At 35.5% G+C, this 25,788-nt stretch overlaps 3 protein-coding genes across 5 annotated transcripts; 2 read left to right on the forward strand and 1 right to left on the reverse strand.

Moving 5' to 3' along the window:
• Nucleotides 1–591: 591 nt before the first annotated feature.
• LOC126720940 (ribulose-1,5 bisphosphate carboxylase/oxygenase large subunit N-methyltransferase, chloroplastic) lies at nucleotides 592–7,114 on the reverse strand. Of its 3 annotated transcripts, none has more exons than XM_050423873.1 (12): nucleotides 6,645–7,114; nucleotides 5,111–5,274; nucleotides 4,913–4,996; nucleotides 4,719–4,776; nucleotides 4,311–4,364; nucleotides 3,971–4,042; nucleotides 3,285–3,365; nucleotides 2,636–2,808; nucleotides 2,088–2,190; nucleotides 1,879–2,010; nucleotides 1,657–1,710; nucleotides 592–1,020 (listed from the first exon to the last, which is right to left on the reverse strand). In XM_050423873.1, the coding sequence occupies exons 1-12, from the start codon at nucleotides 7,014–7,016 to the stop codon at nucleotides 934–936; spliced, it is 1,434 nt and encodes a 477-aa protein (XP_050279830.1). In that variant the 5' UTR covers nucleotides 7,017–7,114; the 3' UTR covers nucleotides 592–933. The 3 variants fall into 3 exon arrangements, with proteins under 3 accessions (XP_050279830.1, XP_050279829.1, XP_050279831.1); XM_050423872.1 differs by having other exon boundaries at nucleotides 1,657–1,779; nucleotides 6,645–7,111; XM_050423874.1 differs by lacking the exon at nucleotides 1,657–1,710.
• A 4,007-nt stretch (nucleotides 7,115–11,121) lies between these two features.
• On the forward strand, nucleotides 11,122–15,444 carry LOC126720942 (uncharacterized). Its single transcript, XM_050423876.1, has 6 exons — nucleotides 11,122–11,607; nucleotides 12,104–12,249; nucleotides 12,738–12,906; nucleotides 14,349–14,447; nucleotides 14,887–14,969; nucleotides 15,071–15,444. The coding sequence occupies exons 1-6, from the start codon at nucleotides 11,206–11,208 to the stop codon at nucleotides 15,201–15,203; spliced, it is 1,032 nt and encodes a 343-aa protein (XP_050279833.1). The 5' UTR covers nucleotides 11,122–11,205; the 3' UTR covers nucleotides 15,204–15,444.
• Nucleotides 15,445–24,168: 8,724 nt separating this feature from the next.
• Nucleotides 24,169–24,876, forward strand: LOC126721607 (uncharacterized). The gene has a single exon (XM_050424655.1). It carries the CDS (start codon nucleotides 24,169–24,171, stop codon nucleotides 24,874–24,876), a length of 708 nt encoding a protein of 235 aa, XP_050280612.1.
• Nucleotides 24,877–25,788: the final 912 nt, after the last annotated feature.

A 25,788-nucleotide genomic window follows, 5' to 3' on the forward strand; every position in this document is an offset into this window, starting at 1 on the left:
AATGTACCTACCCTTTGAAACATGGAATTTGAACATTTAAAAATCCTTTTATTTTGCAAAGGTTGCCCTATGTGGAAAACATGCTTCACCACTTCAGCAACTATTAAAGTCTTTTGAACAAATACGATACAATTTCAACTTCTAGTGTCCTCTCCATGATCATTAATTTTTATTGTCAGATTAGGACATCAAGCGGTCTTTGGTGTAGATAGGGTTCGAAAATCAAATCTCTTATTCGATAACAAGAGACTTTACCTATTGAGTTAATTGGAATTCATGGAATGAAGAAGCTATTCTTTTCTTTCGCTGCAAGTAGGCTTTATACAATGGTCGATGCAATTCAAATTGCATACTAAATGTAGGAGGAGATTAAAAAGAAAGCCTCAATAAGAGCTCCAATGCCAAGCAATGCTACAAGTAGGAGAAAAATTGTGGTTTCAAATTGGGAGAAGTCAGTTGATAATTCAAGGTCATTCTTAAACCACCCCCAACCCCCCCCCCCCCCCCCCCCCCACCCCCCTCACCACAAAAAACAAAAATTTCCGTTCTTATACTTCTTTATAACAAGGAAGTGGTAGTCCAATCGCATACTAAGTCAAATACCAAGCTTGATGCTCTAATTTCAGTAATTTCTCAAACTTTGAACAGTGGAAGTTGGCTGTGCAACATCAAATAGAACTTATGAGAAAATTAACTGAAACATTAGGCTCCAGGGTTTTTTTTTTTTTACCTTATATTTTGGCAGAACATATAAAAAAAATAATCTCATTTAAACATAGTTAATAGCCCCTTCCAAAAGTGTGCCGTTCTTTGAAACCGTTGCTTGAGGTAACATGAGAAACCTGCCAGGAATTAATTGAGCCAAATCCCATTGCCATATGGTCCCAAAAACATTCATCAGCACAGCCGAAACAGACTGCATTTGGAAATCCCTCATTTGAATAGCTTCCTCAACCCATCAAAGAGTCTTAGAGCTCTCAATTCACCACTCCTTATATCCCTCAATCTCCTCCTCAGTATCTGGAGCCAGAAATAAAAAAACAAAGTTAAACAGGAACCTCATATAAGTGATGCACCATAATTGAGTTATTAGGGCAGATGAATGGTATTGTACTCATATGAAACCATATCAATTCATAAAATGTTTGTTCAATGGGCATTGTGTTACTCAAGGATTCTTCTCTTCTTTTCCATTGGTTCAAAGGGATTAGAGAAACCATACAACATGCAAATTCTCATAAACCACATATCATCAAAACATGAGGCTTATATTAATGTCCTAGCTTCATTAATCCAACTTATCCCCATATTTTGATGTCTGATTACTAGCCACATCAGAGCACAACACCAGAATGAACAAATTAACTTCTTGAGCTAGAGGATTGCCCATAGACTCCCTCACTTTTGTTGAAGTGTCATGGCTTATATACTATTACATGGGCATTGTTATTGAAAATTCAGGCAAAACAAGAGAATCATTAACAAGAGAGAAGCTATGGCCTAACTTCTTTATATGTCTCCAATAGCAAACTGTTGATGGAGCTTCAAGTGGAATGAATATCAGACAAAGCTTTAGCCAATAATTGACAATGTGCTTCATACTTTTTGTGCACAATGAAAAACATTTGGCAGAAGGTGAAAGGGGTTTTCTCTTACATATTGTGCACGAAATAGTATTCTCCGCTCACTAGTACACAAGTCCACTGCTAACTGTTTCAGAAACAGTCGTCGGTTAAGTTGCTTTGGGGATGTCACATCCAAATCCATTGATCCACTTGCCTGTCAGGATATATATAATGTATATATAGGCTGATTCATAAGGAATCGTAACAAACTTTGGTAACCATACTAAACATTATAGAACAAAATAATCCTCACCTGCAAGAATCTGTTGTACTTTGATATGCTAGATTCACAACAGTCCAATATGAATTGCAGTGCTTGCTCCTCTATTTCAGGGTATCTTAGATCCTTCTTGGTGGTATTTTTATTTGATGCTGCAGCAGCCATCTGGAATAAATATGTTTGAGACAGGTTATGCAAAACTGAAATTTTGATTTATAATTAAGAAAGTTAAACAGTCAAACCTCTTCAAACTGTCTGCTCATACTTGGAGGGCTGACTGCTAAAAAGGCATATGCCATTAACTCCTTTGGCCAACCAGTTATTTGTATGGGAAAACACTGAGATCTGTTAAAAACATATACACTTTATTGAAGTAAGAAGAATATCATAAACATAAGTAGGAACTACAAGTTGAGTAATCATGCCCAAGAATTCAAATGTTATCATTATATTAGAAGAGGGAACAATCACTTACAAATGTCTAATTTCAGTTGTAACAGAAGATTACCAAATAAACATAACAAAAAGGTTCTCAATAGTCATGTCAAAATTTGACAAATTTTTTTATGTTATCTAAACTGATAAATCAGGTATTCCGGCAACATAATCCCATTAGGTGAGTCCTACTGCCATTAGCATCTCTTTTAGTACTTGAGCTAATCCCTCATTGTTTTCGTCCATCAAGCTTAGGAAATGCTTGAGAATGACTAAACTAAAGAAAGAATTTTTTTTTTTTTTTTAATTTTAAAAAAGGACTGGAAACGTTGCCATTGACCTATAAGGCACTTACCCTGATAATTCATACTTCCTCAGAGCTTCCAGCTTCTCCTTATAACATTTGTCTGATTTTTTAAGTGACAGTGACAATTCAACTGAATCACTTGGGTTGGTACCCTCTTTCGGCACAAATCCGTATGACAGCAATAGATCTCCATTAGACTTCTTGCCATAGGAAATGAAAACCTGCAGAAAGTGAGAAGGATTCAAACATATGATTCCTGCTTTAGATGACATATATCAACTATTACAGGTCTAAAAGATTATTCAGAAATTCACAACTAACACTGCGCTTGGGCTATGTGAACACATTTCCCCATGAGAGAATTCATTTGACTTTGTGGCAGATAACATACTGCTACTGTGGTTATTTTCAATGAACAAAAACTGACATAACCCATTTGGTTGGTTTTTCCCCCCCTTGATGTCCCTGAGTGAATCCAAGTATCAAAAAAAAAAAAAAAAAGTCCTAAACTTTCTTATCAAGTCATTAAACAAAACCAAAAAACAACAGGACTTATTTTTCTTCTAACCTTCCCCTCAAATGGACATTACGAGAGGATTCTTAATTACAAATGCATCAGAATCTTTGGTTTATGGTCCAAGCAGTTCCTACCTAAGAGAGGGTTTGCCATTGGTGGGATTACATAAAGCTTGTTTACCTGCTCACCTGGCTGATATGGCCGATCTGTTGTAAAGACAACTCCCTTTGACGACTTATCGTAATCTAAAAAGGTTTCCACCTAGAAAAGTCAATAAAAGATGCACTTGATTAGAGTTTAAATCAAGAAAGTTATATATCTAATAACAATGTCTCACAAAGTGGGAGCTTTGTGCAATGGGTACAACCTTTTAACATTACTTCACAAAGTGGTAGATTAGTGTTTTCTGTGTAAGAAGGGTGGAGAGATTGTAGATCATATACTGCTGCACTGTGATTACACTAGGGAGTTATGGTCTCCTATTGTGTGTTTATTTGGAGTGCACCGGATCATGCCTCACTGGGTTGTTGATTTATTGGCATGTTGGACAGGGTAGATTGCAAAGTATTGGATTGGAAATAGTTGGAAGGCTGTCCCGTTGTATCTCGTGTGGACCATTTGACATGAGCATAAATAGCAGAGAATTTGAGGGCCTCAAAAGATTTACAACAGAGCTTAACAAGCTTTTATTATGTTCTTTGTATGATTGGATGGCAATTTTACCAGGTCATCCTAGTGCCCATCTTTTAGAGTTTTTTAGACTCTTGTAATTTCTCATGATTTTGCTATTCTAGTACACACCTTGCATAGTGGCTGATGTCTTTTCTTCTTAATAAAAAATTTTCTCAATTATCAAAAAATCATACCTCACAACTGTGATTCAGCATATCTGCCCACGGAACCAAGGCAACCCTTCCATCCATTGAGGGTAACCGTACCTGTGCTTCAGAGAATAATGAAGTGTAAGAGATTCATTCATATAAACCACTGCATGCCTTTTGAGCTTCATAAGGAAGATCAAAATATCAAGCTTTGATCTCAATGACATTTATTTATCAAAGATATGGTAAAAATACAAGACAATAGTTGAAAGGTGTTTGGACAACATAAACCAAAAAAATTGAATATGTCCATACACCTTATCATAGTCTTCTTTCAGTGGATTAGGCAGAAAATTTCAAAGGTCTCATAATTAAATTTACTTACCAAGCGTGAGAAAAGAATGCCAAATGACCATTTGAAGGTTTCAATATTGAATACCTGTAAAATCATTCATGCTGATAGGTCAGGCAACATGCTGAAAAGTCAAAATAAGTTATATGGTAAATATACAGTAACAAATAAGGAGATCCAGATACAACTAGTAGTTTGGAATGTTCTTATCTTTTATGCCTAACTTAATACCAAAGACAGTTTTACTTAAATCCTGATTCTTTATATAAATGGAAATATTGAAGTACAAGTAAACTAGTCAATCATTAGAATTATAAGAAGGAAAAGGCCAGATAAAATGAAAAGATGAATAAGCCTTCACACATGCTTACAATGAAATCATCAGGCCATTAAATTAGATGTCAAATTTCACATAGAGATTCAGCAATTTGAAATGAATACCTCCTCAGGGAATAGATGAGGGTATTTGGAAAATATCCTGAGCCTTAAGTCATTGTATCTGCACAAGAGATGGAATAGATATTCGACTTAGTACAGCCCAAATTGTTTACTCAGCAAAACATAGGCACTAGACTAAGAATACATATCAACAAAGGCAAATGAAAGAAAAACCAAGTTTAGCAGGAGCATCATACGTTCCAATGACATTTGTAACCCTCTCAATTGCCCGCTCTCTAATCTGTGATGCTTCCAAATATCGATCCAGCTCTTCACGTGTCCTGAAATAATAAAGAGAAGCTGTAGGGAAAAAAACTGAGAGTAGACCCTTTCCATAATAGAAGAAAGACTCGTAAAGACTCCACTCGGAACAAGTAATTAAGAGTAGAATTTACCAGTACAGAAGTGAATAGGGCTGTCGAGGTAAGGCTGAAATATAATTGCTCCATCTTGAAGATTCCATGAAGTTTGCTTCACTGATCAGGTAAGTTGCAATCAGTGGCCAATCTGGTACAGAATTCTGTTTTAGCACTTCACCAGCTTCTGTGCAGCTCCACTCCTAGCATCCAAAACACACATATACACAGACAAGAATAAATATTGCAGGTAAATATGATAGTCAAATCAATTTAGTGAAGAAAAATTACAGGTCTCATAGAAGACCAGAAGATAACAGTAATTTGGAAGTGCAGATCGAAGAAGCATGAAAAAGGCTGATATATATATACAGAATTTGGCATTCCAAAAAATTTATGCACGGGACAACAAGCTAGCCAAGTTAAATGCTGCAATCTGCAATGGCACAAAAAGAATTTGGTATCTTCTTTTTGACTGTTTCCTTCATTGATTTGTCTGATTGTCAACATTTGTGGTTTGTGAGCTAGCTTATGTTTTGGATTAAGCACGGGATTCCTCTCGGTGGTCAATGAATTCTATCACTCACTCAACCTTCAAAGTTAGATAAACTTAAGAACTTTGATGTAGAATGAACAACACAGACTTTTCTTGAATAGAAAAGTACTAGCATAAATCGTCAGAGCCAAAGACAGTATCCCATGAAATTTGGTGGCTTGAAGGGAATCATAGTGAAGATCAAAACACATCTTCATTGGCAGCGACCTACACTGCTTCGGGAAAATTCCTTTGTTTAGGCTCTTGTTTAGTTTAGTTTGTTATATATGATAATTTTTCCTTTTATTTTAGTTATCCATTTAAAAGTTAGACTAAGGTCACATCAGTTTTGGGACGTTTCCTAAATCCCATAGGATTTGATTTTGTAATGTTATAAAATTTTCCTTTCTTTTTTTTAGCCTTATTTTGTTCTTAACAAATATTAAGGTTTTCTAGGATTTCCCAAGGGTCTCTTACCCACCCTAGGATTTCTTTCCTATAAATTAGTGGTTGTCAAATACTGAGTATTCTTACTTTTCTTATTAAAATTGATAAATTACAAGTTGTCCCAAAAGCTAAAGCTTTTAAAAAACAATGAATTTAATTATTTAACCATTATTCCAATATAAGTTTTCCAGAGAGGTTTTCTCCTTTACTTTTTCCAGTGGATTCCGGGAATTCTCTTTCGTTTATTTAAGGAACCCCTAATGGATTCAAGGGTTATGTTTTTACTTTTTAGAAAGACGTTTCTGTTTTTTGTGACTTTTTAACTTTCATCTGTGTCAAACTTTTTCTCATCTCAGCCTTGTATAAAGCATACATTTGGACTAATCAAACAAATGTAGCAGACACCCACATAATGTATATATGTTCCAATTCCAACTAAGTCCAAAAACATTATGGAAGCACTCTTGTATCACTTGGTTTTCAACAACATGCATAAAAGTTCAAGCTTAGACAGTTATAAAACGCAGATAATTTTACAGAAACACACAATTAAGCAACTTTCCTACAAACTTTCTGTCAAGGAAATCTTACCGAGTCTGCAGTGATGAACAGTGAAGGAGGCACAAAGAGCAAATTCTCACCCTTCCTTATATTCTTCAAAGCAACAAGTCCTCTTTCTCCAACTTCCACTCTTTGAATGGCCATTTTCTGGGGTGGGAGACCTGACTCAGACAACCATCTCTGCAAAGCTGACGCATTTTCCAAAGAATCGATATCACAACCCCAAGGGACTTTCTGGGTCACTGTGGCTTTTGTAGTGTCACTTGTAGAAACTGAGCAGTTAATTGGGCGCTTATGAAAGATTATTGGGGGAGACTGAGAGTATGAGTAAGGCTTGGTTTTGTGGAGTGGATTGAAACTTGGTATCAGTGTGGTGTGAAAGAGTCTTGTAGCTTCAGCCATGGCTGTGCAGAGAGAGAGAGAGAGAGAGAGAGAGAGAGAGAGCTACCTTATCTGCTGTCTGTTAAGGTTGTGGATGGGTTATGGTAGTTGTGGCAGTTGTACAACGCAGTGTTTGGTTAGTTTTATTTTATGGTGGTAAATACTAAAGTCTTTATATTTTTTGCCGATTTCCATTTAGGTCACTCTTTTTTCCCGGTCCCAAAATAATTAAAAAAAAAAAAAAAAAAAAAAAACCATTCTCGTTATTGTCTCTACCATCTTACTAACGGAAATAGTATACGTGATAGATAAAGTGCATAGTTGACACACAAAGTGTCTACGTGGTTATTAAAATAATAATAAATTTTTTTAATTAACATTTAAAAGTTCAATGTCAGCATTTAAAATGAATTTAGAATAAAAACTTTTTAAAAATAGAAAAAAATAAATAAATATGAACATTCTTAGATTTTTCTTGCACTTTCTTATCAACCAAACAAAATCACAAATATTTTATACAATCTCTTTTGTTTTTCAGATTTTGATTACCTCCCATACTTTTTTAAAATGAAACTATTTTTGTTTTAATGAAAGACTATCATATCACCTATTAATTAAATAAAATGTGGGGATTAAAACTCACTAACACTGATCATTGTATATTTAAAACAAAAGAACATGTCTAATTAAAAATTTAATGGAAGTAAACTAAACTCTTATTTCTCTCAGTCAAACCCAAACTCTCTCTCTCTCTCTCTCTCTCTCTCTCTAGAACCCTATGGCCAAAGCTCCCCATTTCCACCATTCATCTCAACCGTTTGATGCCACCACCACCACCATTCATCCTACAAAACCCTCTCTCAACATTCACCTATTTGTTGTTTATCTTTGTCATTATATTTGATTTTTCTGAAGTGGATGTCTTTCCTTCTTTCTTCTAAGGTTGTCGCCTGTTGGTGTGATATGAGTCTGCAGCTAGTGATGGAGGTTGCTGATTGCAATTGTTAGAGTAGTGTGGGATCGGCAATTGGGTTCGCAGGTGGTGGGTCAGTATTTTTGCTATGGTCGCTTTCACCTAAGTAGGTGGGGTATTTGGGTTTCGGCCAGGTAGATCTGAAGCCGATTTGAAGGCCCACGTTTTCCTCTCCTTCCTCACTTTCTCATCTCACTCTCTCTATCTTTGGATTGAATTTGAGATGGGTGGGTTTGCTATATTTGTTTTGGGTTTTTGAAAAACTTGTTAATTAAAGCCCCTCATTTGTTGTATTTAAGATTAATTTTCTATGCCTTGAGAATGGATATTATAAGTTTGTGAAAGGGAATTTTTTGGGTTTGTGAAAGGGGATTTTCTAGATTACCAATTAGGAGAGATAAATGTTTAGGTCATGAGATTGACACACTTTTGGGTGCCAAGAAAATGCTTAATAAAATGTTATTTTGTTTAACTGTTATTGATTTGACTTTTGTTGTGTTTGGTTATAAAGAAAGTACAAGAAAGACAAAGAAAAGAAAAGAAAATATGAATTAATTATGAAAAACATGAACACGAACAGTCATGTTCTAGGGAAGAACACAAAGAATATGAACATGTTTTCCTTAAAAAAAATAATAAAGCAAAAGGTTTCTGTCCAAACTAGTTTGGAGAGAAATCCTCTAAACTTGTCCTATATCTTTTTTATTGAATGTGAATTTTGAAATTTTAAGGATTGCATATTCTTTATGTTATTAACCTACATATCAAATTTCATTTAAATCAGAGATAAAATTATTTTTTTTATGCATAATTGCTTACCACAAAAACTTAAAATTTAAATTTTGATCTTTCATCTTCTTGAAGTTTTACAAACATGAAAAATATAATAAGAACATGTATTAAGATCAAATTTGAGAACCTTTGCTCAGACTAATATCGTGGGTAGTGTTGAGAACACCAAGAGATTAGTGGTACACCCACGAATTGTCAACACTTCTTAAAATGGTTAATGCATTCAAGATAGTAGCACCACTTAAGTTGAAGTATTTATTAAATAATTTTTTTTTGTATTGCTTTGTTTTAGAAGGAGGTATAGCAGTATAGGTATTAATTAGTTGGTTATTTCTATTTTTCAAGATCTTTGTGTATGTTCAAATATTTAGTATTCTAAAAAAAAAAAAAAAAAAAAAGAAAGAAAGAAAGAAAGAAAGAAAGAGAGAGAGAGAGAGAGAGATCTCATTGTGTTGACTTAATTGTTAAGAGGGAATTATGAAGAAGTATAACTTTTGAAAATTTTTGACACCAAATTTAAACTATATTTACCATAAACAAATTAACTACATTTATTGTTAAAAAACTTATGAACCAATCCCACCCCCCCCCCCCCCCCCGGTCCACAAGTAATTTCAACCCTAATTTTATTAATAATTTCCAACTTTTCTCTACTCTGATACTAGTTAGAATATAAATACACCCGGACAAAGGTTTCAAATAAAGCCATTTCACAAATATGATAATTTAATTGACAAAATTGAAAATGTAGGGATAAGGGGCCCAAGAACATATGTTGAGTCTTGGGCTTTGTCCGAAGACACTTTGCAAACCGAGGATAGATAAACAGTAATGAATATGTAAGACTCAAGACACCATGAGCGAGCTATGAGTGTGAATGTTAGGGGAGGTAAGCATCGGAGGAATATCTCCTCGGCTAAGCGAAGTAGAGGTCAGAAAGAGTGTTCTAACATCCAGGGTAACATTCTGGGAAATTCTACTGATAAGTATATGCATTATGAACATATAGGACAAATGGGATTTGGGAAATATCTAAGGGAAAGCTGCTACCACCGCATTAAATGCTCTGCAGCTAACTCTCTAGCCGCATTTATGTGGAGAAGACCCCTGAACAGTGCTGCCTTGGTTGCTCCATCTCACAGAGGGCCTATAAAGGTGTCTGATGGGATAAGCACTCAAGTAGTGGCCTGAACGATCAACAATTGGAGGACCAAGATCATTCAAAGGGCTATATAATATAAGAGACCCTCCATGAAAAAGGAATCGAGAAATTGAGAGAGAAACACTGTAACAATCAAGAATTGAACTTGTAATCAAACTTGAGAAGAAATATATTAGAACTAATCTCCTCGGATTGTGCCGATGACGATTTTCTATAGATTAAACCAGTCTATCTTCATTTTTTTGTTATCTGGATCCACTTTGCTTATTGTCTGACTCATTAAAACACAGTTTTCCAACCCACTTTTTACAAATTCATTGTATTAGGTTCTTTGGGTCTAAGTTCATCCATCCTTTGGGCTTGGAAGACAAATTGTGCCCTTACAAAAAACATAACTTAATCTAAAATATAATATAGGCTTTGGGTTCTAGGCTGCCTTGTCTATTTTTGTATGGTAGTGATTGTTTCAGGTCCAATAGTGTTTCTATTATTTTACATCATGTTCGCATTCTTTTATATCATGTATAAAATATGAACATTTTATGTAAAAGCATGGACATTATATAAAACACTTCACATCCAAAGTATGAAAACTAATTTCCTTTTTTGTCTTGGTGTGGAGAAGCATTTTGTAAAATTGTATCTTGGGCCTCACTTGTACATAGGTTGGGTTAGGTGGTTTTTTCAAGCCAATACAATCCAACATAAATTGGGCTGGGTTGAGTTAAGTCGGTGAGTTGTATTTACATGTATAATGCATGTACAATATTAAACTTTCATGCATTATCCAATTACTTTTTATAAGTAATTATTATAAATTACTTAATATGCTTAAATTATAATTATAATGTAAAATTCTAAATTTATCAACAATATAATTCATAAATTACAAAAATAAATCAGACTAAAAAATTTAAATAAAGTAATAAAATTCAAACACAACCCAATCCCACTGCACGAAAATCAACTTAAGGCAATGGATTAAATTGGGTGGAGTCAATTTTATTGGGTTCGTAGATTGAATGAACACCTTACTTTATAAAAAATTAAAAAAAAAAAAAAAAATTATCTTATGAGATTTATCTTTCACAACATATATAGGTCTCATCGGTCACAAGATACCTTCTCATCATATTCATATTTGTTATGTATAGCTTTTTATTTATTTATTTATTATTGTTGTTGTTGTTGTTTTTGTTTTCTAGGAGAGTTCTATTCTATAGCTCACTTTAAAAGCTACAAATTCGATTGGAATATCTTTCAAATAGCCTCATATCTTCAATATGTTAGCTAATGCCAACATTATCTCCTGCAACTTTTCTTCCTTCACATCTTCCACTCTCAATGGCCCAAAACTCAGAACTTCACTGCAAAGCCAAAACCTTAAACCCAGAATCTCATTTCTCAAAACAACCTCAAAATTTTCAGCTTTTCTCAAACCCCATAATCATACAAGTTCCATCTTGGAATTTCAGATAAAGGGTCTTGTTCAAATTTGTCATAGTAACTTAACAAATCAGAACTCAGAAGACCCAGCTGTTGAAAAAGGAGATTCCTTGGAAGGTGGGGTTGGTGGGAGCGGAAATGGAGGAGAGGGATGGAACTGGTCAACCTCAATTTTACTCTTGGTGTTGTGGGGATCACTCATGTACTATGTTTTCAATCTCACACCAAATCAGACCCCGGTATTATTGATTTTTTTTTTTTTTTTAATTATCAAATTCATAATATTTGGTTTGCCTTGTTAAAATATCTTCGTTGCTTGTGTACATATGGTTCATTCCAATTAGTCTCTTGAGGATGCATAGCCAACTCCAAAGTTTTGGGACTAAGGCTTTCTCTTCTTATGCTTGGTGTTGATGACTGCATTTCTAGTGTTGATTTTGTATGTTTTGGATAATTATGTGTAAAATGCTAATGCCCATTTCTTACAAGTGTTTTTCAATCATATCTTCCACTGGATTGAAACAACAAAAAAAAAAAAAAAAAAAAAAAAATAATTTAAAAAATTTATTTATATTTATTCAAATTCAGCATAGTGAAGTCCCTATTTTGTATCTTTCAATCTTTTTTAAACAGTCTTAATCAAAATAACCAGTTTCTGTTTGTCCATATTGTTGTTGTAAGCAAAGTAGCCATTTTCATTTTATTCTTAACATATTGTCTTTTAACTGTATTCAGTCTAGGGACATGTATTTCTTGCAAAAACTACTGAATTTGAAGGGAGATGATGGCTTTAGGATGAATGAAGTGCTTGTGTCTCTGTGGTACATAATGGGTCTGTGGCCTTTGGTTTATAGCATGCTGCTGCTCCCAACAGGTAGAAGGTACCTGCCATTCCTTAGCTTAGTCAATCAATGATCTCAAGTACCTTTTTTCCTGCACATACTTTTTCTTATGTGTTACTAGAAACAGTAAGGTTGGTTAGAAACTTAGAATAGGCCAATATCTAGCCAATGAGTCCACCAATGCTTATTCCTCAAATTATTTTTATTCCTGTAGAAAAAGAATTCTGTGACCAATATGACAAAGCGACTCATAAGTAATTAAAATTCTACTTGGTTGCATTCTTTGTCATAGATTTTGGTTTGCCAAATGATGCAAATAAATGGAATAATAGGAGTGTTAACATGTCAAGTATATCTGATGATTCATGCAAGCTAGTAAGCTACATTTAAGGTGGCCTGAATGCTAGCATCTACATGCACAGCAGTGATTGAGATGAAGGGAACTCACAAGCATCTAGCTATGTTTTTAAATTTCTTGACCATTAGTGTTTTGCAGCTGAAATATTTTTTCTTTTTTGTATCTGCAGCTCAAAAAGCAAAATTCCAGTCTGGCCATTCCTAATACTTTCATGCTTTGGTGGGGCATATGCTCTTCTTCCCTATTTTGTACTTTGGAAACCACCACCACCTCCTGTTGAAGAAACCGAGATCAGAAGATGGCCTCTGAATTTTCTGGAATCAAAATTAACTGCAGGGGTGAGAAATCTGTTTAACTTTTAAAAACTCAAACTAACTCTCTTGATAACATATCTGAAAATATATTTATATAATTGTTTTGCGAGCTTTTGAAATTTGTTACAAGTAGCTAACAAGAAGAATAAAGATATAAGACTAAACCATGCACATATCAAAACCATAGTCCTGTTATGAATGTGATACCAAAATATTAAACAGTCTTTGGGAGCCAAAAAAAATAGTGGATGCTGCTTCAAATCTGCACAGTATCCTATCAATATCTGAATTATTTGATTGAAGATTACCTGTAGATATTGACCTCTAAATCTTTCTCCTGATAAAGGCATGGAAGTAAAACAAGTGAATATGAAATTCTACCTTTTTTTTTTTTTTTTTGAGGGGTGTGGGGGCAGAAGAGGGGGGGGGGGGGGTTATTTGATGCAGGATGGAATCACTTAACAGGCTTTGATACCAATTTTGATGTAGGATATTTAATAATTCAGAACTAAATTAGATTTCTTAATCAGATCTTGAAGGGTTCTTAAATAAGGATTGATTTTTAAGGAGTTATGTAAATAAAATACTAAATCTTGAATATGTTGGTGGCTGTTTGGAGTTAAAATAAGAATAGAACAAGAATAATATTAGATAAAACAGTAGCTTAAAATAAGCTACTTTAATTTTATTTGAATCTCTCACTGTCAATTTTATTGACTACAATAAACCGTTATATAGGCTGTTGTTAAATCATTTCCTGGAAGGACTAGAACTCTAAATAACCTATTCCTAGAATGATTAGGATTATAAATAACAAACAAAAAGTACTTAAGAACTTCTAAACTAAATAGGGAGAGGACTCAAAATATAAAATAAGACTCATGACACCTAGGGCAGCCCATTCCAGAAAATTTGAAAATTACCAAACTACTATTTTATTAAAACTTTATTATAATTAAACCAGCAACTTTCCAACCTAAGAACTTATACTAACACTCAACAATAACTAAAATAATGTATGAAATGTTCCAATAAAGCCCCACATCAAAACTAGACCAAAAATATTGAATCTTTTGGTATTTAATCTTGTTTTTCCTCAAACTCTCTGTTATCCGCATCAGTAGTTTTCACCTTGTTAATTTCAATTTGATTTTAATTGAATCAGGCAGCCATTTTACTGACAGCTTTTAATGATTAAGCCTTTAGGTTGGTTGAGAGCGAAGCATTGTGTTGAACTCAAATAAAAGTCATTTTTGTTTTCCCACATTTTTTTTTTCTTCAAAAAATAAAATGGTTATTATATACTGACTTTTGGTCTAGTGGTGGCACCTCTTCCTTGTAAGTAGGACATGCCTTGATCAATCCTGTGTATGAAGTGTTACCCTTTTATTGAGAACAGAAGTTGGCAATTAGATTAGTTTCTTAATTTTATATTGGAATTGCAAGTTAACTCCATTACACATCAGATATCACTTGCTGCAGGACTAGGTATAATTGTTTATGCAGGTTTGGCTAATTGGGATGACTGGAAGGAATTTGCCCAGTACTTCAGGGAAAGCAAATTTGTAAGTGTTGTGTGAAGCATTTATCCATGCATATCATAGATATTCCTATAGTTTGGAAAACATAATGCCCATTTTGATAATTGGATACCAAGTCATGTTGAATAGTGAGTTGGTTTTCCATGACAACAACTTTCAGTGGAGCTTTTGAACCTTCAGTAGCAATCTCAAAATTTCTAATCATAAAAGTTTTGCCCATTGATGAAATTGATTCAAGTCCAGAATGCAAGTCCTGGTGTCATGTGCACCTTCCTCTTCTTCTTTTTTCTTTTCCTTGAGGAAGTACCTTATGTATGATATATTAGGTCAATTTTAGACAAAAACTTATCATATACTTTTTTTCATTGGTAATTTTGTATGGTTGTTTAGTTGTGAATCGTGATATTTGCAATCTTATAAACCTACAAAAATTTACCAGTAGCACTGGACCTTTATGTTGCAGATCCATATCACGTCCCTTGATTTCACTCTACTATCTGCATTTGCTCCATTTTGGGTCTACAATGATATGACTGCCAGGAAGTGGTGAGCTTTTGGATACTCTTGAGTGCTTCTTTCTCATTTTAAGCTTTGAAATCCTCTTTTGGAAGAGTTTATGTAGCATAACATTCATATGCTTACCACAGGTTTGACAAAGGTTCTTGGCTTCTTCCCTTATCAGCGGTACCATTTTTAGGCCCGGCGTTGTACCTTGTCCTAAGGCCATCACTAACAACAATGCCTATTTCACTAAACCCCACTACATCCAAGTCTGAATGAGAATCACATTCTTTGAGTCACATAAGATATTCACATTCTTTGTGCTAATGTCAATCGCTTCGCTTGGCGACTTTATCATTGTATGGAGAATGAAGCATAGCCTGTGTTTAAAATGTAAAATCAGCCTTTATGTAAAAAAAAAAATTGAAATGCCATCATTGATAACATGCCTGAAATGTTTACAACTTGTTTGGGAGGGAGGAATGGAATAAAATGGATTCATAAAGAATATTTCATTTGAGAGTTTTGTGAGAAGGAATGGAATCCCCATTCTATTTCGCATTTTCCCTATGTTTGTTTGTTCCTCCCAAAAGAAAAATGAAATGATCAAATCCCCAAATTTATTGAGATGAAATTATATTTTTATTTAAAACGTCAATAAAATTTAATTAACGTAATAGAAAAAGAAAATATATTTGCTTCGTTTCCTTTACTTCTTTTAGTTTTTAATGCTCAATGATGAGTAATTTTCCACATTGTAGACTGCTAGATGTTTTCAAGTAAGGATGGTTACAAAACGCAATAACTCTAATAACAAAACAAATTTCACAATGTTTTTCATGTTAATTTTTGTTGCACACATTGAGTTATACACTGCTGAACGTGCACGAGCTGAAATCGTGTTTTCACAATTTTAGTTGTCTGTACACAGTGTAATTTCATCACTTTTTTTTTTTTTTTTTTCCATAATGGTTGAGGTGACAAATTATGACTAGTGCACAATAAAAGTGATGTTAGCTGTGGTTACATGAAGTGAAGTTGCACAAGTTATTCAATAAAAAAAAAAAAAAAGTTTCACTAATCATAGTTTATCACCTTAACAAATTGTAACAAAAAAGAAAGTGAAATATATTATGTTTGTGACAAAAATGAAAAAAAAAATAGTTAGCTTCTCATTAAGGCATGCTGCCTTTATAACTTAGAAGCCTGTGATTAAAGAGCTATGTTAGTGCCACATAAAGTGGCATAACTTGACCACAACTCACCCATGTGGCGAGTTTTGAGTGATAGAGAGGTGTCTTCACATAAACTCACTATCACCCCTATTACTTTTAACTCACCATGTAGACGAGTTGTGACACAAGTTGTGCCACTTTATGTGACACAAGCATCTTTCTTGATTAAATGTTTTGAGATTACAATATCATTTTAACTACTTCACTTTGCCTTTTATAATGCTTTTAAAGAAAAGCAAGGATTAAAAAAAAAAAAAAAAATCAATGTCACACTAATAAAATCACCCCTATCACTTTTAACTCACCATGTAGGCGAGTTGTAACACAAGTTGTGCCACTTTATGTGACACAAGCATCTTTCTTGATTAAATGTTTTGAGATTACAATATCATTTTAACTACTTCACTTTGCCTTTTATAATGCTTTTAAAGAAAAGCAAGGATTAAAAAAAAAAAAAAAAATCAATGTCACACTAATAAAATCACCCCTATCACTTTTAACTCACCATGTAGGCGAGTTGTAACACAAGTTGTGCCACTTTATGTGACACAAGCATCTTTCTTGATTAAATGTTTTGAGATTACAATATCATTTTAACTACTTCACTTTGCCTTTTATAATGCTTTTAAAGAAAAGCAAGGATTAAAAAAAAAAAAAAAAATCAATGTCACACTAATAAAAATGTGGTGTTTAAATTGGCACAATTAAAAATACTTAAATATGTAATTTAATTTGTCACAACTATAAAGTATAAGTTTTTTTTTTTTTTTTGATATTTTTTTTAATAAATATTTTCCTAGAAATTTGTTAGGTTCATCGTGTTGGCTAATTCCATGACAAATTTAATTGTATTTTGGGTTTCAAACTTCCATCATGTGTATGTAATTTTGAGAACTTTAATTGTATTGGGCTTGTGATTTGAAGAGGTATAAAGTGCAAAACAAGTGGAAGTCTGATGCAGTGGAGCTCGTCCCTACGAATTGCATGTGTATGGGGCGAAGACGGTACAAAGTTCAAGTTTGAAAAAATGATGGTCAGTAAGTTCGCCTCATACTCACCTCCTTCTCGCCCTTACGAATTTTGCAGAACCTGAGACAATTCATTTATGTTTTTGTCTGCAGTAATGGCTCTTTTGTCTACCTATATAATTCTCATTTCCCACAAAATTGTAACCCTAGTCCCCATATTGAAGAGCTAGAGAGAGACCTAAAACCTTCTCATTCTCTCTACCTTTTCCCTCTCCAATTGCCAAACTCTGTGAGAGGAGATTAAATCCAATACACACACAAAGAAACCTTCAAAGTTCTTACTGTTGTTTGGCTCTTAGGAATCATTGGAGCAGTGCTAAATCTTCAAGAGGCCTTTGAGTGGTTAAGGAGACTTGATCATGTGATTGACTGCTAAACTTGCAAATCTCAATGCTAGAATAGAGAAAAGACTAAGGAGTTGATTGCTAGCAGGGTTTGGAGGACTCAAGTATGATTTTGCTACATTACTTGGAGGATTCTGTGAGTAAATTGTACTGCAACTATTTATTTTAGTGGATTGTTTCTAGCAATAAGACCATAGAGGTTTTTACGCCTAGGACTTGGGTTTTCCTCATCCCTCGTCGATAACACATAGGTCATAGGTGTGTTATCTTGTGCTTGATTTTCTATGGATTGTTCATTATACATGTTTTATATGTTTATGCATGCTTGTATAGATGTCCATGCTTATATGATTGGTTAATCGCATTAAATTGGGTGTTAATTGATAGATTAACCTAAAGCTGATTAAGCCATAATTAAAAGGTGAAGCTATACTATTGATTCCTGGAGTTTATCTTATGAATGCAATTGGTCTCAAGTTACAAATGAGCGTTATTAGTTCCTCAAGTTTAAAAAATGAGTGCTACTAATCATTCTATTAACTGCTGTTAGTGTCAATACTTACGTAGATAATGAATTAATGACTTGAGATATTCCTATATTTCACAATTGATCGGCTTGTAAAAACTGGTCCATCCAATATTTTTGTGCTGTTCAAATCTATCCAAAACTATACAAAATTAACAATGGTGCTTGTATTAACTTGTAAAAAGGCACCGAAAAAGTGATTGTGCTATGCAATCTTCACCACTAAACCATATCTTTCAAACATATTTGTGTCTGAATTAAAAATACTCAAAGCATTTTTACGACCCTGCAACACATCTGCCCTGTCCAAATAATCTGGATTAAAGCCCAGATCAAGCATTTTAATTAGTGTTTGTGCAGCATCATCATAATGTCCTCCTTTAACATAACCTCTCAATGTTAGGAACTTAGTGGAGATGGGTAGGAAGTGTAGGGAAATTAACTTAATTTGAGATAGTCACCATCCATAAAGAAATATTAACAGAGAGGAAATGCACTAAGCAATGAGATGGTTATTCTTCATTGATATCTAATGTTGAATTACAATTATGTATTTATAAGAGACTAGCTCTAATTCCATTGGCCCACATGACTCAAGATAATTGGTTAGTTAATTCAACATGTGCTCTATAAATTAAGTCATGTGTTAAATGAGTTAGATGTGCTCAAATCCTAACTAACTCATTATAATCTCAACTAACTACTTAAAGGGATTACAACAACTACGAGGAGATTGCAAGGCATATGACATAATTTGGAGTTCCTATGATTCAACAACCATGATAGGCTTTTCTTCTCACGTAAAGAGTGTGCAACCTCGATTCTAGTTATCAACCATGATCAAAGTCACTAAGTGGCTGGAGCCACCAATCTCAATTTGTTTTGGGTTTTCTGGATTTTTTTTTTTAAATTAATGTTTTTTTATAATTTAAGAAATAAAAAAATTAAATATTAAATTAATGGCAAAATGGTGTTGTTTTGGGGATTTAATGGCATAACAAATGACTAAATTAAGGAGTTTTGAAACTAGAGTACTGAAATAAAAGAATGCAAGCTTAGAGGATTGAAATGAAAAGTAGTGAAACTTAGAGGGTGGGTTTTGGAATTTGGCCCCAAAAAAAAAAAGACATTCTCCAAATACTTAGGATCTCTTTCATTCTACAACTGGAGACTACTAACACATGATATCTAAGAATTTCATGAATAAATGTTATTCTAAGGCTACAAGAAATTTGTGATGAAGTTTTTTATGATTGTATTGATGGCATTTTGAGCTTTTATTGGAAGCACACAAGGGCGATGAGCTTATTACTACCTGACCACTCTTATTTTTGTTAATTAGTTGGAGAATATCTAGTTTGGGATCCTAAACAGATCGTTGAGAGGATCTGAAGATCAAATCATAGGATTAGAGCAAGGATCGTAAGATTCTAGTTTTTGTAAAAGAATAAAGTGAAAAATCATCAATAATGATGATATATGTTAAGACCATTGAAAAAAATAAGTAAATTTGACAAAAATTAAGGCAATAATTACTAAGTACCCAATAACCAATACATTAACTAAAGGGGAAAAGGACAAGAATAGCAAGTAAAAAGGATAAATTGATAAACTAAAACATATTGACAATCTCAGCGTAAGACTTGATTATCAAGAGAGAGAGAGAGAGAGAGAGAGAGAGAGAGAGAGAAGAAAAAAGATGCACACTCTACTCTATAAGCTAAATTTCATTAAGTTTTCATTTGTACTTAGAGTCAAAGCCAGACCTATAACAACAAAATAGCTTGAAAAGAAACTAAAATGTTTCAACTTGAAAGAGTTTTTCTTTCTTTTTTATATGTAATTTGCATGCCCATCAACAATAGATATTTGAAAACATCGCTCATTGGACAATTAAAAGAAGGGAAATCATCAATCAAAGGTAGGTTTGATCTATATTTTCACCGTTAACATAAAAGTTAAAGCTCAAATATACTTACATAAGGCATGGATGAATTCTAGTTTCTTTGTGCCTAAGAAAGCTCTCCATCTAGCTTTTCTTATACAGTAGAATAGAGGTCCCTTCCCTAGGAAGGAGTAATAGTATTCATTGGGATAACAAGGTTATTCTGAGGCTTGTTGGGTTCTTTTCCAGAGATACTGGGAAACAGTGAAGTTTTTAATTAATCCTTTCATGCATTAGTGTTTTTTTCATCACCATGGATGATTTGACCACTAATTGGAATCAACTTACTCTGTCAGACAAAGAAGGTCCGGGCTGTTGTCTGGATGAGGAATTTAGCTCACTTGAGTTCAGTATTGCCACAAATTTCTCACAAAAAGAGCATTGAACATCAAAACTATTGCCAAAACCTTCACTCCACTTTGGCGCTCTAAGAACAAATTCAGGGTATGTAATTTGGGGGAACATAGAGTGTAATTCGTGTTTGATATCAAATTGGAGGTGGACAAAGTGCTCCAAAGTGAACCATGGACCTTTGATAAACACCTGATAGTTATGGAAGGGTTCGATACAAACTCCTCTATTGACGACCTCAAACTAGATAGGACTTCGTTTTGGGTGCAAGTACATGGCCTCCCTATCAAGTTTATGAGCGTGAGGGCAGCGGAGAAGATTTGCGAGGTTCTGGGAAGAATCATACCTACTGCTAACTCGAGTGAATCAGAGGGAGGGAACTTCATTCGTGTTAGAGTTTCAACGGATGTGACCAGCCCTTTATGCTGTGGATGATTGGTTTCAATTGGGCAAGAGAAGCAAGTCTAGATTAGCTTTAAATATGAGAGATTACCAAATATATGCTACTGGTGCGACTGCTTTGATCATGACGATAAGGATTGCAAAGTTTGGCTGAATAGTGAAGGCTCACTTACTCAGGAGCAGAAGCAATTCGGGCTAAGTCTTAGGGCAGCTCCGTTCTCTTACTCTCACAAACAAGTCATCTCAGTCCCTAGGTTCTACAAGTCCAGACCATCTAAAACTCAGGGCTCGACAGAGAAGGCTACGGTGGGGAATAGAAAATACGTGGAAAGGAAGGAGCAGATGGAGGTTCAGGTTGAGGAATGACGTGCACCACCGTCAGGTAATGGTGAAACCGGTGAGCAACAGAGCCAATTTAGTTCAGTTGACATGGACAATCATGAGTTAAGGCAGTCCGTTACACATGTTAATCCCTCAATGACAGACACATCGAATGGTGCCCAAGTATTAAAGTGCAATGATTTCTCTCCCCCAAACACGCAATGCCCTGATTTTCACCTTGATGAGATTGGTGCGGCATTAAAGGAGTTTTGACTCCTCAGAGAATCCCACCCAAATAGGAAACTCCTCAGCCCACCCTTGTACAGAATCACGTCAACATTCATCCATTGAAGAAAACCATACAAACTCAAAATCGAAAGAAAAAATTACCTCATGATTTATTTCGGAATTAATTCCGAAATCAAGTCCTAATGAGGCCACCAACCTTGCTTGTGACACTCAAAAAATCCCAAGGGTTTCTATGCAAGCACCTAAGCCATGTTGGACTAGGGTTGTACGTGTCAACAAAGAACCAATAGTGGATGTATAATATGGCAAGCTGAGCAATGGGAAGAGAATAGTGGCACTTAGTGATGATCATTCCAAGTTACCCAATAAATGCTACCAAGTTTCAAGGAGTGAGGAGGATGCTGGTATTGAATTCGTAGAGGCTTACACCTAGCCCCGCTAGTCACCATGAATTGCTTAGTTTGAAATTGTCGCAGGCTTGGGAACTTGCGTACAAGGAAAGAGCTTAGAGAAATAATCTGGGCTAAAGACCCTCTATCGTGTTCATTGCCGAGACACTGGTAGACGAAGTAAGGCTAGACATGATCCAACAAAATATAGACTTTGAACACAAGTGGGTGGTTCCGAGGGTGGGGCACGATGGTTTGTTTGTTTGTTTGTTTGTTTGTTTTTTTTTTTTTTTTTTTTTTTTTTTTTTTTTCCTGGAAGTCCTCAGTCAACTTGGTGGTGATAGATTCATCCAAATATTATATTGATACCTAGATTGACAAAGGCTCCCCTAACAAATGGAGATTCATAGGGTTTTATAGAGAACCAAACACTTCAAAGCCGAGGTGAGGCGTGGGATAGTCTGAGAATTTTAAATCACCACCCTGATGTACCATGGTTGTGTGTAGGTGACTTCAATGAGATAGTCCAACAGGAAGAGAAACTTGAGGGTGCAATAAGACACCAAGGTCAGATGCAGCTATTTAGGGATGTGATGTGTTGGATGAGTGTGGGTTCCTAGATCTTGGCTTTGTGGGAAACATATTCACATGGAGTAAGCACTTTGTAAATGGACATTCTATTTGGGAGAGACTTGATCAAGTTGTGGTCAATGCAAATTGGTTTATTTAGTTCCTAGGTACAATTGTGTATCACCTCCATTGTACTTCATCATACCCTATGCCTCTATACATTAATCTGTCAGGTTTGGAGATTCCATCATGAAAGAAATTATTCAGATTCGAAGAGATGTGGTTATTAGATGTGCGATGTGGTGAAGTGGTGGAGGCTTTGTGGTCCTCCTACCAACAAGGGTTCAATGATAGTGACATCATGAAAAGGGTTGAAAAATGTGGTCAAGATCTTGCATGGTGGAATCACAACATATTTGGCAATCTGAGGAAAGAGTTGGCAAAGAAGAAGAAGCTTTTGATGCAAGCCGAAAAAGAAGCACAAGAAATTGGGTAGAACACACAAGTTAGGGCACTTAAAGAAGAAATAAACATTCTCTTGGATAGGGAAGCATGCATGTGGAGCCAAAGATCACGCACACTATGGCTAAGGAATGGAGATAAAAATACGATTTTTTCATTGTTGAGCCACTCAAAGGTTCAGGAAAAATTTAATCTGTGGGATCATGGACGAAGCAAATAATTGGAGAGTGGATTTGAATAAGATTGTAGCCCTTTTGATCAAGTACTATCAGGATCTCTTCACCTCTTTAAAGCCGAATTCATAAGGGGCAGCCTTGGAACATATTCCTAATGTAATCACCGACCACATAAATGCAACCTTAATTGCACCCTTTAGAGAAGATGAAGTTAAGGAAGCTCTCAAGTAAATGGCCCCAGGACCCAATGGCATGCCACCATTATTTTATCAACACTTTTGGGGGGTGGTTGATAATGAGATAACAAATCTAGTCCTATCTTGGCTCAATTCAGGTACAATCCCTCATCCAATAAATCAAACCTTCATTACACTTATCCCCAAAATAAAAAACTCTGAATTTGTCACTCAATATCGTCCCATTAGTTTATGCAATGTCCTCTACAAAATTTTCTCTAAAGTTCTAGCAAATAGACTTAAACATACTTTACCCACCATCATCATTGAACACCAATCAGCTTTTGCTAAGAATAGGTTGATTTATGATAATATTCTTGTGGCATTTGAATCTTTACATAGCAGGAAAAACATGAGTGCAAGAAAAACAGGGTACATGGCTATTAAACTTGATATGAGTAAGGTATATGACCGGGTGGAATAAGTGTACCTAGAAAATGTTATGAGAAAAATGGGATTTAATGAGAGGTGGATCAGATTGATCATGGCATGTGTAAAAAAAAATCTCTTATTCCATTTTGGTCAATGGCGAACCTCAAGGATTTATCTAACCCACTAGAGGTATCTGCCAAGGTGACCCACTATCACCATTCCTCTTCCTTCTATGCATAGAAGGCCTCCAAGTAAATCTACCACGGAAGCAACCAAGTAAGAAATCATGATTGCCTTGGGTTTACAAGAAATTGTGCATTTTGAGCAATACCTTGGACTACCATTATTGGTGGGTAAAAGAAAGAAAGAAGGCTTCAATTTTATCAAAGAAAAGGTGTGGAGAAAATTACAAGGGTGGGAAGGGAAACTCTTGTCTCAAGCCAGTCGCAAGGTGCTCATTAAAGCGGTAATACAAGCCATCCCAACTTATGCTATGGGATACTTTAAAATACCTTTGGGTCTTTGCCATGAAATTGAAACCATGATCAAGAAATTTTGGTGGGGCCAAAGAGGAGAAAAAAAGGAAGATCCATTGGTTGAAGTGGGAGGAACTAACAAAACCAAAATTGGAGGGAGGCATGGGGTTTAGGGACATAGCTATGTTCAATGACTCCTTGTTGGTTAAACAAGCATGGCGACTCTTGAAACACCCAAACTCATTATTGCACAAAGTTTTTAAGACGCGCTTCTTTCCAAATTGCACTTTTATGGAGGCTAAACACTCAAGTGGTGGCTCTCATGCTTGGAATAGCATATTGCATGGAAGGGATGTATTACTTAGGGGCTGCAGATGGAGGATTGGGAATGGGAAGGCAATGAGTATATGCCAAGACCACTGGCTGCCAAGGAAAAACATGCCACAAGTTTTATCACCCATGGTGGAAACATTGGCTGGTGCAAAAGTTGAGATATTGATCAAGGAAGACACAAGGCAGTGGGACTACCGCTTGATAGATGGAATGTTCACCCTGGAGGAAGCGGACTTGATCAAATCAATACCACTCTCTAGATGCAAGGCAAAGGATACTTTATTTTGGCCTTTCATAAGTAATGGAATCTACACAAGTAAGTCTGTGTACAGATTTTTGAAGTCCGAAGAACAAACCGAGATTGGTGAAGAACAGAGGGCGCAAATTAAGGAATTGTGGCGGAAAATTTGGTCTCTTCAAGTACCGAATAAAATCAAGAATTTGGTGTGGAGGGCATGCCGTAACTCATTGCCAACAAAAGATAATTTGGTGCAGCGACCTATCATCGAAAGCCTGACATGTGATCGCTGCAAATAGGTACCTGAATCAGCTCTCCATGCTCTCTGGACTTGCAGCGAGTTGGACGGGTTTGGGAAGATGAAACACTTGGACAAAGCCAAAGAAGAAACACCTCTGTGGATTTTAAGCTAGGATGCACGGACGCGGCTCCGAACCCAGCGCACTCGTGTCCGACGTGGTGGGATGCAGCGACGCAGGAGGGATGCCGCAGACCGCGCGCCTATGCCGCGTCGTGCCACGTGGCTGTTCCTGACTCATGCCGACGCGACTCAAATCGGCGCCAACGCGGCTCAAATCGGGCCGACGCGGCTCAAATCGGGCCGACGCGGCTCAAATCGGGCCGAAACCGCCGAAATGGCCGGTTTAAGCCGAAACGGCCAAGTTAGGCCGAAATTCAAAAAAAAAAAAAAAAAGGTGCAAAACGCACCGTTTGAACTTAACTTAAATACCTAAGACTCTCTTAGACACTCTCACTTCGTCCAAACACCCTCTCTCACTTCGTCCCTCATCTCTCTTCTCTGTGCGACTGTGTGCTCTGTCCCTCATCTCTCTTTTCTGTGCTCTAAGCTCTCTGTGAGTGTAGTGTGCTCTGCTTCAACCTTCAGGTGTGATCTCTCTTCTCTTTTCTTGAATTTTTACTCTTTGTTTTTTACGATTTCTCTCTTTCAAATTGCTTAGAAATGAAATTGTGAATCTGAAAATTTGTGTGCTTGACTGCTTGTTGTGTTTTTTTGCTTGTTTTTTATGTTCTTGTGGGAGTTAAAGGGTTTTGTTAACCTGTGATTTGTGGGAGTTAAAGGGTTTTTTCGGTTCTGTGTTTTTTTGCTGTGAACTTGGTTGCTGTGTTTTTTTGCTGTGAACTTGGTTTGATTTATCATTAATTTATTTAGTTAATAGTTATTATTTGTAGGTTAAATTGAATCTATTGAA

The sequence above is a fragment of the Quercus robur genome, chromosome 4 (assembly GCF_932294415.1).
Source record: "Quercus robur chromosome 4, dhQueRobu3.1, whole genome shotgun sequence".
Classification (NCBI taxonomy): domain Eukaryota; kingdom Viridiplantae; phylum Streptophyta; class Magnoliopsida; order Fagales; family Fagaceae; genus Quercus; species Quercus robur.